Source organism: Colletes latitarsis, chromosome 2 (genome assembly GCF_051014445.1).
Source record: "Colletes latitarsis isolate SP2378_abdomen chromosome 2, iyColLati1, whole genome shotgun sequence".
NCBI lineage: Eukaryota > Metazoa > Arthropoda > Insecta > Hymenoptera > Colletidae > Colletes > Colletes latitarsis.
Genome location: NC_135135.1, coordinates 28,753,548 through 28,765,681, shown reverse-complemented (window position 1 = coordinate 28,765,681; position 12,134 = coordinate 28,753,548). Strand labels below are relative to the sequence as shown.

Here is a 12,134-nt window from a genome sequence, read left to right as displayed (position 1 = left end):
ATCTTCTCCCGGGACGAGGGTACACGAACCGCCTCGAGAACCGTGTACTCGACGAAAAGATAATAAACGGGCTAATCCGATCTTGCTCGCGTTCCGATTTAAATTATGCTTCGTGGACGATTGTCTTCCGCGAAAACGTGCCCTATTAATATACATAATTACGCCACTAATTCTGTAATCAAATAAAAATAACCCTACGCAATGGTCGAATCGAAACAGACACCAATTTTTGGCTACTTTTCTTTGTTAGAAGGGGCTGATTGTGATATTTCTTTTCTTTTGTTTAGTAGCCTCTTAATTCTCATATTTAAATGCTTATCCTACTAATTTGAGAATCTCGAGATTCTTTAAGTTTCAGAAAAATGATTAGAATCCTTATTTATCGTTAAAGTGTTTACACAATTGTCTCGATTGCGGACTGAAGCGAAGCAACGTTACGATTTGAAATTTGACAAAATCGTTATCTGCTTGCAGGCGGAGATCGAAAGTTGTGATATCCTCCGCGAAGCCTGAGGACAGTGGGAGATACGAGTGCGTAGCTGAGAGTACTTCCGGACATCGGGCCTCGCTCGCGGCCCAGCTTCTAGTCGCTCACGATACGAGAATTCCGGAAACGAGTAAGTCCTTAAGTAAATCGTACGTCAAGGGGTTAAATTGATTCTTGTTTATCATCGTAACATTGTTCTGAGTTTTAACTGTGCATGTCCAAAGCGTGTTGCTCCGTTAATAATGATAATTATTGTAACATACACACAGTCACCGGCAAGTAAACTTCCATCTCGTTTGCAAACGAGGTTGTTCGAGAAAATTACACAAATTTTTGAGTACTCGATTCCTTTATTGTGCTAATTAAGAATATGTCGGCCCCGATGTCGAACGCACACGCTGGCCCTTCTAATTATTGAAACACGAATTCCCGCCGACCGAGGAACAAGATGGATTAAGCGCGAGCTTGTTTATAGATGCAACCGCGAATAGAAATTTACTACTCCGTTATCACGTATGTCGAACCGAACTAGTCGAAATTCGTGAAAATAGGTGACCGGATCCGTAGAGCTATTCCGGTACTCCAATTAACTTAACAGGAATTTAAATGGACCAACGGACTGTCGTAAATTACTTCCAAAACATTTGGAAACAAAACAAATTAATATATTAATCGAAACGGACGTTATCCGCGTTTCAACAAAATTGAAAATTCTCTTACGAGAAAAGTTCCCGCTCGAAGCTTCTAAAACTCCACGAGATCGATACATATCCGGATCGATCACGACAAATCGTATCGACGGATCTTTTGTCGCGTACAAATCCACCGCAGGGGGGGGGGCTCTGAATATTCACGTCTTCTCGATATTCCGACGTCATCGTTTATTTTTCCGTCGATTTCGCGCGCGTTAGCGAAAATATTCGGGCGAAAATGATCTCGGCAGAGCGCGTCGAAGGTGCAAGCACGACATTTCGGCGTTTCGCTATCAAAGGGAATTCGAAGATCGTTTGACGCGATCAGAAATTTAACAAGAGAGGCGCAACGTAAAGTTCGCTATGACAATCGAACATTGATCTCGATCGCTATCTACGATCTAGGCAAGAACGGCCAAACGTACGCCATTAAAATCGACGTCGACGCGTCTCGTTCTGCTCGATTATCGAAAATGGCAACGGTTAAAAAATGGATATTCGTGGATGGTTGCGTTGCTCCCGCGATCGACGATTTTCAGAGAGTTTCGATAACGAAAAATGGCGATCGCCAGGACGAACGGAACCCAAAACGGCTGGATTTCCGGCGAACGATCGGCTGGCTAACACCTGCCGATGCATTCGCGGATCCGGTTGTTGTCATAACTCCGATGGTGCGTGCGCCAGAGACGGAATCGTCGATCGCTAGCCGTGAAAAAACAGCGGGACGCGTTCCACGCGTCACGGAACGCAACACGCCGCCGCGACGCCCGCCGACCACCTGCGACTATCCCGACAAGACCCCATTGTTCGCGGGAAAAATCAGTTTTATTCGATCCGGCGCCCCGATTCGAACCGGGGAATTTTAATTTCATTTATTTATACCACGCGAGACCCGCGACGCGGAAAGAAAATACGAAAGAAAAATAACACACAGCATAATCTATTAAGTGAAATAATTCAGTTGAGATTGAGATTCCATTTAAGGGTTAATTTTCTTTAAATCGAATTCGCAAGTTTCCGAAAAAGGTATCGTATGCAAAGGGAGGGCAACACATTGCTATGCGACAACAATAAGGTACCACCGTTTGTTTACGAACGCTGATTCGAAGAACGTGCACGGGTTTACGGTCGTGATAGTGTCGTTAAACGAATAAATAAGGGAAACAAGCGTGGTCAACGACCCACGTAACTGTAACAAGTCACGCGTCGAATCGCGTGGGGGGTTAATATTCTGACCTTCCCGAGTTTATGCAAATAGAAGCTGCAGGCTAACCGCCGGAGCAAGTGTCCCGGAGTCTGGACTACAGTTTCTGCGAAATTTAACCGGGACATCGAGGATGAAATTCTCGTCCACTCGTGGAACAGACTTCGCGATCGGTTCACCGCCTTCCACGACCAAGTGTTTCAAAGTCACCCGTCCGCACAAAGCGTCATTCCCGTTACATAATCCCCCTCGAGAACTTTGGTCAACGACTGACGCCATCTTTCGAGGAAATTTAAACTTTTGTTACTATATTTGCTACGTAGACTAGTGTTGAGTCGCAACGTATTCCAACCTCAAGGCCCATAGTATAATTTGTACAAGGCCAGTACAGAACAATAACGACATTTGGTCGCCAGAAACCTTTCCAAATTTAGAAAATAGCAGCATGTTTTGCAACCTAGGCACCGTCACCCCTTGCATCGACCTCGACTGTCACTTTCATCCTCCCGAGTCTCTCCATCGACTAAAATATCCTACAGCAATCAGGATATTGACTTCTCCGACATGCAATGTTAAGTGAAGATTGACATCGTAAACAGTTCGTTCCAATATTGAAACCATAGACAATCTAGAAAAGAGCTCATTTAGCGTAACTGTAGAATTCACATAGTCTCAACGCGAACAGTGTATCTCGCCTAAGTTCAACAACTAGCACATCGTTCGAATAGCCGTGGTCCTAGTATCGATCGGTGAACTTTGACAGGTTTACGGGTTTTCATAATACCTGCAACATTTGGTAGACGGTTCCCATCGACGTATTTATGTGTAGAACATGGTTGAAAAACGCGGGTCTCGCGTCTCGCCCCGTGGTTGCTTACGTTTCCACGGGCGAGACTCCCGTTCCTCGTAACCCGTTACGAACACGTAACTCACCACCGTTGCAATTTCGACCGCGATACGAGACCCGTTCGAAGGAATTGCCGTGGCCAGGAAATTCCTCTCGATTCCCGGGGAAAATACCGAGCGCAGCAGGAAACCGCTCTTCAGCGGCTCGACGCTCGAGTCCCTCGGCCACAAAGAACCGCTTAAATGGCGGAACGCTCGAGACTCGAGGCAAAGGGGAAACAAAAGCGCGCGCGAGGAAAGAAATTGTTCGACTGGGGTGTCGCGACAGGCCCCCGACCGCCTCTCCGCATTCCAATCTATTAGTTATAACAACGCAAACGGAAACGCGATACAGAAAACTGTCGACTCGATCCTGGTTATGTCCAAAACTATTCCAAAAATGCATTTTATATGTAAAAATATAAGAAATAAAGTAGAATACGAATTATTGTATTTAGGGATTGGGACTACCCTCTACGAAGCTCCCATTTCATTCATTCTATTAATAAAAATATGACTTTTGCGTGAAAAGCAAATGGCTTCAACAGTGTCGACGAAATCTGAAGAATAAAAAGAAATAGTTAATTATAAAATTCAAAAGGTGGAGGAAATATGTGTCGTGGAGGAAGGAGAGTAGCTAAAATATTTCTTTAACGATGGTGCGTGCGTTAATAGCCCTAAACGGGCAGTGTCGAGGACTATAATTCGCGCCGTAAGAACAGGGAAAGGCAAGCAAACGGTAATCACGGCAAAGTGACGTTTTACGGTCCCGTAATCGGTGGATGATAAACCAAGGATTAAGCACCTGATGCGATAATGCAGGCGCAGTTCAGCGAGGACCGGAAAGCTTGTGGTTCGCCGCCATCGCGGGGGCCTGTGAGCTCGTATGACGGACAAAGGGCGACAATTACAACCCTGGCAGCCACGTCAGGGTTTCATATAGCCCTGAACTGCTGATGGCGGGTGGGCTGCCCGTTTCGGTACACACGCGTATGCGTTCGACCGTGTCGTAAATCCCGGAACGATAGACCGATGTCCCGGTTTACGCGGAAATTCTCCGCGTTCCCGCTCGTTTGGGGTCGATGGTCGAAAGAAACACGGTGGTCCGAAAAAAAATACGCCAAATTTTCCCTTTGATGGACGTGGCTACTTTAAAAAATCCACCACCCTCAACATTCCATTTTTTAAATGAGTCACAGCTATTCTCTTCGAATTGTTTCGTCAATAATTTTGTTGAAACAATATCGTAGGTTGTAAATAAATCAAAGATCGTTGTAGAACTTCATGATAATACATATCAACCCTTTGGACTCGGAGACTTTTCCTCGACCACCTACTACTAACTCAAACACACTTTCTTACGAAATAGATTTTGTCCTAAATAGTCACTTTAAAACAATAATATCGTTGTGTTTCCTTAGAGAGTACATCGAAATTCTTTGGTGGATGTCCCTTCAGAGGAGACAGTCGAGTGCAGAGGGTTAAAATATTACAATGAACAAATGTGAATCGACCTTTCAGACTTTCAAGCGCACATTCAAAAGAGTATTCTGTTGTTTTTCGAATAAAGTTACGGATTATATCGTTGCTAAATTCGATACGATAGGACGATTGCGAATCTTTTAAACGATTCTCCAGATTGAAAAAAGGTTCGAAACCAGTGCCCCCCGATAGCGTGTGTGACCGTAGCTGCGATGAGACGGTTCGATGGGGAAATATCATCGGTACGCGACGGTCTCCAGCGACTTTTATTTCCACCGGATGCTCCTCGAGCGTCTCCTCGACTCTACCGTGACTTCTGGTTCCCCTATGGTTAGCGCTCGATTGCGGTAACAGATTGTGGTAATGTTTATAAGCCTAGAGTTACTCGAAAGAGCGTACCGCCGCGGCTAGACTGCAATAACATTTACCACAAACTTTTACTACGGTCCCGAATGTTCGTGCCCCGCTCTTACACCGTCGAGCGTGTGTTCTCCGGTGTGTGCTATGTTCTAACAATTGCCGTTGCACTCGCTACGGCACGCTTTACGGCCGCGGAGGTGTAACTTGATACAATAACGCGGTGTTCCGCGTCGTTTGCCTCGCGAAAGAGCTGACTTACGCCGGAGCCGTGTTCCGCCATCTCCGTAGAGATCAATGAAATTATGGTAGACCAGACCGTCGGGGTACTCTCTGCCTAACGAACAACGTCGACGACGTCGCGAACAAGGTCGTCGCGACGTTACGACGACGTTCCCGATGTTTCTCTCGTTCTAATTAATATTCGTGATACGCGAAGACAAGGTAAACGTAACGCGAAATGTCACGAGATCTCACTGATTGAAAAACAAAATCTATATCATTCTTTCCTACGAGCGTTCCTTTATATTAATAATAATATAAATAAACTTTATATTATCTTGTCATCGTGCACTATTATTACACTATATAATTATAATTTCACATGCCAGAGTGGATATCCTAAAAGATCATCTCACGAGAGCACACTTCTAAGAAAATAATTTATTCTAAACTCAAGACATTAACAATTTCACGAAATAACCATGATCGATCAAACGACCAGTCTTTCTTTTTCTCCTTTACGAGGCAACGTACTTCTAATTTTTGCATTATATATATAAAAAGTTGTGTTTTGATGTTTATTCGTAAGATATCCTTCTCTTTTATGTCAAACATTTTTTTAATATTCATCGGATAGAAAATAATACGCCCTTGAAAACGAATTTTGTTCCAAGTCGATATCGTAGTCAGTTCTAAAGAAAACAACTATTTAAGAAAAAGTGCTGGCTAGTATTTACGCAAACATTCTGTATTTAAATTAATTTTCAATTAAATAAAGAATTTATGGTCCAGTTGTATCGTACATTAATCGTATAATCAGTAGGAGTTGCCGAAACGTCTTTGAGTATGTAAAGTCAAATTAAATGTTAAATTAAACATAGAAGGCAGCATAAAAAATAATAGTTGATACGTGCATCGGATAGGGGATGAAATGCCCTTTAAAATGAGCGTTTGTACGAGTCGATAGCTTCATTAGTTCCGGAGATATAGCGATTTTAGTTTCGCGTCGATGCGGTGGCTAGTTCCGGAGATAGGGTTTGTTTACGTTTCGTTGTTGCGCTCGCGCGAGTCCATTGATGTCGCGCGCGTAGATAGTAAACAGTGCGTAGTAAATTCTTGGAAATACTACGCCGGCGAAATTGGGTCACGACAGTCACGTACGCGAGGTAGGTCAACACCGCGCACGTGCGACAAGGAGCTCCGACGCGACGCATCAGACGAAGACAGAGATAAAAAAATTACCATTTACATAAATTACGATATCTCCGAAACGGAAAGTCGGATCGTCAAAAACCAAAAGCCATTTTAAAGGGGAAGCCTTGCCGCTTCTAACAGTGCCTCAATTATTAATAAAACACTAGTAGTTTCGGAACTGCACGCGTCTAAAGTTTTAGTATCTTTAATAGGCGTTGTAAGACTGTTCTAAGGCAGTGGAAACTGAAAATTCTCTTCTTTCATCTTTGCTATATATTTCCTATTGAGAACGGAAGCTAACCAGAATTTGATACCAAATTTTGTCCAGTTCAAATATAAAGCATTTAACCGGTCTCGGTAGATTTAGTGTTAATAGAATTAATGAAACGGTAACTTTGTAAAGGGTTATCTCAACCCTTAAATTTTTACGTATCATGTGCATTCTGTAGTTTGTTAAGAATTAAAATGTCTCATCTAATAATAATTGTGAGGGGAGCTAGGAGGTAAAATAACTACTCGACTAGACTACCCCACAATTATTATTATTTATTGTTACACGCGAGTGATGGTGGGTGTGGGGCAAACGCTACCACACGTAGGTTAAGCTAACAGTGACTGCGGATGCGAGCGACGACGTCTTAACCAGACTGCCTCGCGGAGTCTAACGGACTGTCTATCAACAACGTCTCTAACGGACTGCGTATTCTTTCTTAAAACCTACTCTCTATATACATCCCTTACCCTAATAGACAAAGGGAGAGAAAAAGAGATAGGACAGAAAGATGGAAAAACGAAACTGAAAAATATTTAGTGTAGGAAAAGTTTAGCGAGTGAAAGAGGGTAATAAAAGTCAAGAGGCTCGCCGGGCCCGGATCGGGGTGGTCCGAGGCCCAGGCGAAACCTTGAAGGAAAACAGGCGCCTCGTACGGCTCTGGTCGCCAAGTGTTTACAGGACGACCAGGCTCGCACGAGACCCTGGGAAAATGGAAAAATAGAAAGCTTAAAACTAGCCTTGCATTCCATTACCATTCATACTTTGGCAAGGGCGTAGTGGCTATACAATGGCCGCTACATCACCCCCCTGCCAGTGATTGACCAATCACGAAACAAACATTCCGTACAATTACCCAAACATACAGACAAACAAAACTATATACAGTACACCTAAATAATCACACACATACTATATAATACATTTGTCCATACATATCCATAACCATACAATACAATAAACTCACTCATCCATCCATTCCGCTAATAGTTACCCTATATCTACGCGTTACCCTACGTGTGGCAAATATTTACAATGTACAGTTTTTAAAAAAAATTGTTAAAAATATCTTATTTTACATAACTGTAATCGATCCGGGAACCTAACGCGTCTCCCGGAACGCGTAACCCGCGAATTTTGCTGCGGCGCCGGACTGGCCGCTTGCGTCGTCTGCGGAGACGGGGTCGTATCCCCTTCCGTCGCATCCGACATAGTGTATGCCGGCTTTAGTCTATCTACGGTGATAGTCACCGGCTTATTCTTAATATTAATGACAAACGTCTTCGGACCACGGCTAACCACCGTATACGGCCCATCGTATGGTGGCTGCAGCAGGCTCCGGACCTTATCGTTCCGCACAAACACCTGCTCAGTCACCCCCAAATCTTTAAAAATAAATGTCTTTCTCGCCCCATGGCGAGTAACCGGAGCTGGCGCTAACTCGCGAAATTGCTCGCGCAGCTCCTTTGCGAAATCCGCCACGTCGGAATCCGTTGCGGCTGGTCGCGGCGATAGAAATTCGCCCGGTAATCGCAGCGTCTCGCCGTATACGAGCTCCGCTGCCGTGGCCTTCACGTCTTCCCTCCAGGCTGCGCGGATGCCCAGCAATATGGTGGGAAGCACCTTCGTCCACTGCGCCTGCTGATGACAACGGATGGCTGCCTTCATCTGGCGGTGCAAACGCTCCACCATGCCATTGGCCGCCGGATGGTACGCCGTTGTCCGCAGGTGTGATGTACCTGTTAGTTCGCCCAAGTGTCTAAACAGGTGTGACTCAAATTGTCTGCCCTGGTCCGTCGTAACGCGAAGAGGGGTCCCGAACCGGGTAATCCAACCCTCATAAAACGCCCGCGCTACCGTCGGGGCCTCCTGATCCCTCAACGGGAAGGCTTCAGGCCACCGCGTAAACCGGTCGACGCAGGTCAGACAATATCTGTATCCCTCGGAAACGGGCAACACCACAATATCAATGTGAACGTGCTCAAATCGTCCCGAGGGCGCAAACGTACCGGGCGGCGAATGCACGTGTCGCGTCACCTTCGACCGCTGACACTCGACGCACTCGCGCGCCCACTTTTTACAATCGGCCTTGCTCGATGGCCACACAAAACGTTCGGTCACTAACCTAACCGACGCTTTAATCCCCGGATGGGCTAGTCTATGTAACGCGTCGAAAGCCGTCCGACGGAACGACTTCGTAAGAAACGGTCTTACCGACTCCGTCGACACGTCACAATACACCAAACAGTGCGTACCCGGAACCCCCACTCGCTTCAACCGTAACGCGCTCCCGATTTCTCCACGCAGATACCGTTGAAGCTCCTCATCGGTTTCCTGGGTCCTTCCGAGGTCATCGTAATCAAGGAGTCCATTGACCTCCTCAATCCTGGACAGGGCGTCCGCCACGACGTTGTCCTTACCGGCCAGATGCTGTATGTCGCTGGAAAATTGCCCTATAAAATCCAGATACCGGAACTGCCTGGGCGTGCACTTTTCAGGCTTTTGCCTAAACGCAAAAGTAATAGGCTTATGGTCGGTGTAGATGGTAAACACCCGACCCTCAACCATATGCCTGAAGTGCTTAATGCCCAGGTATATCGCCAGCAGTTCCCGGTCGTAAGCTCCATATTTCCCTTCGGCGTCGGTCAGCTTCTTGGAGAAGAACCCCAATGGCTCCCAGCCGCTGTCCGTACGCTGTTGGAGTACCGCGCCGACGGAGAAATCGGACGCGTCGCAGGTAAGCGCGAGGGGGGCATCGCTACGCGGGTGCGCCAATAACGCGGCCTCCGCTAAAGTCCGTTTCGAGGCTTCGAACGCGGCTATCGACCCCGGCGTCCAGATAACAAGCGCGCGACCCTTTACATTGTCCTTAAGCAGGTCGTTTAACGGCGCTTGTACCTGCGCAGCCCTAGGTATGAACCGGCGGTAAAAGTTCAACATACCTAGGAACTGCCGCAATTGTTTTACGGTAACGGGTTGCGGATATTCCGCTATCGCGCGCACCTTATTGTCTAGCGGTCGCGAACCCTTTCCCGACACTTCATACCCGAGAAAATGCACTTGAGTTTTACCAAATACGCACTTCCCGGAATTCACTACGATACCGTAGTCCTTAAGCCTATTAAATAAAGTCTTTAAATGTTCGATATGCTCCTCTTCGGACTGCGACGCCACGAGAATATCATCGATATACGCGTACGCGAAATCTAACCCGCGGAGCACTTCGTCGATGAACCTCTGAAATGTCTGTGCCGCGTTACGCAATCCGAAGGGCATGGCCGGAAATTCAAACATCCCGAACGGGGTAGTCACGGCCGTTTTGCAAATGTCCTCGGCGGCTACCGGTATCTGATTATACGCGCGCACTAAGTCTATTGTGGAAAACACACGCTTACCATACAGTGCCTGCGCGAAATCCTGAATGTTTTTTACCGGGTACCTGTCCGGCAATGTCCTCGCATTCAGGGCCCGGTAATCGCCGCACGGTCGCCATTCACCCGGTTCCTTTTTCGGCACCACATGCAGCGGGGAGGACCAGCAACTCTCCGACGGTCGGGCGACCCCGAGCTGGAGCATGGTGTCGAACTCCCGTCTCGCTGCCTTGAGCCGATCCGGCGCCAAACGGCGTGGCTTACAGGTGACCGGTTGACCTGTGGTTGTCCTAATATAGTGCACCGTGGAGTGCTTCGCTGCAGCCGGAATCCCCATGGGTTTGGTGATTTCCGGGAATTTCTGCAGCAACCCCACGTACACTGAACTACCGGTCACAGTTTTAACCGACGGCACTGACGACGCACTTTTACCTGCCGGCTGTCCCGGCACTGACAGCGACGTCACATTGTCTATTAACCTACGGTTCCTAATGTCTACAAGAAGTCCATAATGATATAAAAAGTCTACGCCGATTATTGGTTTCGAAACCTCGGCCACAACAAATCTCCACGTAAACGCCCGACGTAAACCTAAATCTAACGTCAGCGTGACGGCACCGTACGTCGCGATCTCACTCCCGTTCGCCGCGAACAACACGTACGACGATTTTTGCCGGGAACCACGAGACAACGACCGCGGGAACACACAAAGGTCGGCTCCTGTATCGACCAAAAATTGTGCCTTTGTCTCAAAGTCCGTCACGAACAGACGGCGTGGCATCGGGCAGGCGTCATTCGCCGTCATCAACGACTGCCCAGGTCGTTTCCCGGTGCGCCATTCCAGGTGCAAGGCGGGATACACTGATGGGCCTTATTCCCCCACCGCCAGTGGTAGAAACACATCCCCTGTCTTACCTCGGTACGACGCCGAGAACTGGGGCGTTGTTGCGGCTGCTGATGCTCCGGGGGTGGCGGACGGTTCCTCTCGTGACCCGAGTATCGTCCGTCGCTCCTTAACCCTTGCCGCATCGCGGCGATCTCTTGCCTGAACGACAAGGTGTACTGGGCCATCATGGAATCTATGACAGCCTCCAGAGCGGGGGTTACACTGCTCGGCCCGACGGCCGACGGAACGCACACCGATGCACTACCGATATCGCGCGACATTGTCACTGACCGTGTCCAATAAAATAAAAACTAAAAATGTTCACAGTTCAAAAACACTTAACCTATAGCTATCACTAGGCTTACTCACTAAACAGCGTCTATTTGCGCGTAACCCGCGTACACTAAAATTGTTTGTGTCAACGTTGACCACGTCGAGCGTCACCCGCGTACACAAAAATTGTTCGTACGACGCTGACCACGTCGGGCGTTACTCGCGTACACGAAAACTGTTTTCTTGACGTTGATCACGTCGGGGTCACCAATTAATTGAGGGGAGCTAGGAGGTAAAATAACTACTCGACTAGACTACCCCACAATTATTATTATTTATTGTTACACGCGAGTGATGGTGGGTGTGGGGCAAACGCTACCACACGTAGGTTAAGCTAACAGTGACTGCGGATGCGAGCGACGACGTCTTAACCAGACTGCCTCGCGGAGTCTAACGGACTGTCTATCAACAACGTCTCTAACGGACTGCGTATTCTTTCTTAAAACCTACTCTCTATATACATCCCTTACCCTAATAGACAAAGGGAGAGAAAAAGAGATAGGACAGAAAGATGGAAAAACGAAACTGAAAAATATTTAGTGTAGGAAAAGTTTAGCGAGTGAAAGAGGGTAATAAAAGTCAAGAGGCTCGCCGGGCCCGGATCGGGGTGGTCCGAGGCCCAGGCGAAACCTTGAAGGAAAACAGGCGCCTCGTACGGCTCTGGTCGCCAAGTGTTTACAGGACGACCAGGCTCGCACGAGACCCTGGGAAAATGGAAAAATAGAAAGCTTAAAACTAGCCTTGCATTCC

At 47.2% G+C, this 12,134-nt stretch overlaps 1 protein-coding gene across 5 annotated transcripts in view; it reads left to right on the top strand.

The window, feature by feature from the left end:
- Vn (membrane-bound neuregulin protein vein) overlaps nucleotides 1-12,134 on the top strand; it is a 328,196-nt gene that overhangs the window by 231,435 nt on the left and 84,627 nt on the right. For all 5 annotated transcript variants that reach the window (XR_013081794.1, XR_013081793.1, XM_076783467.1 and 2 more), the window contains exon 3: nucleotides 475-617. Coding sequence is in view for 3 of the 5 variants with exons in the window: in XM_076783467.1 (XP_076639582.1) it covers nucleotides 475-617 (143 nt within the window). In the remaining 2 variants the exon portion in view is untranslated. The remainder of the gene's footprint in view (nucleotides 1-474; nucleotides 618-12,134) is intronic.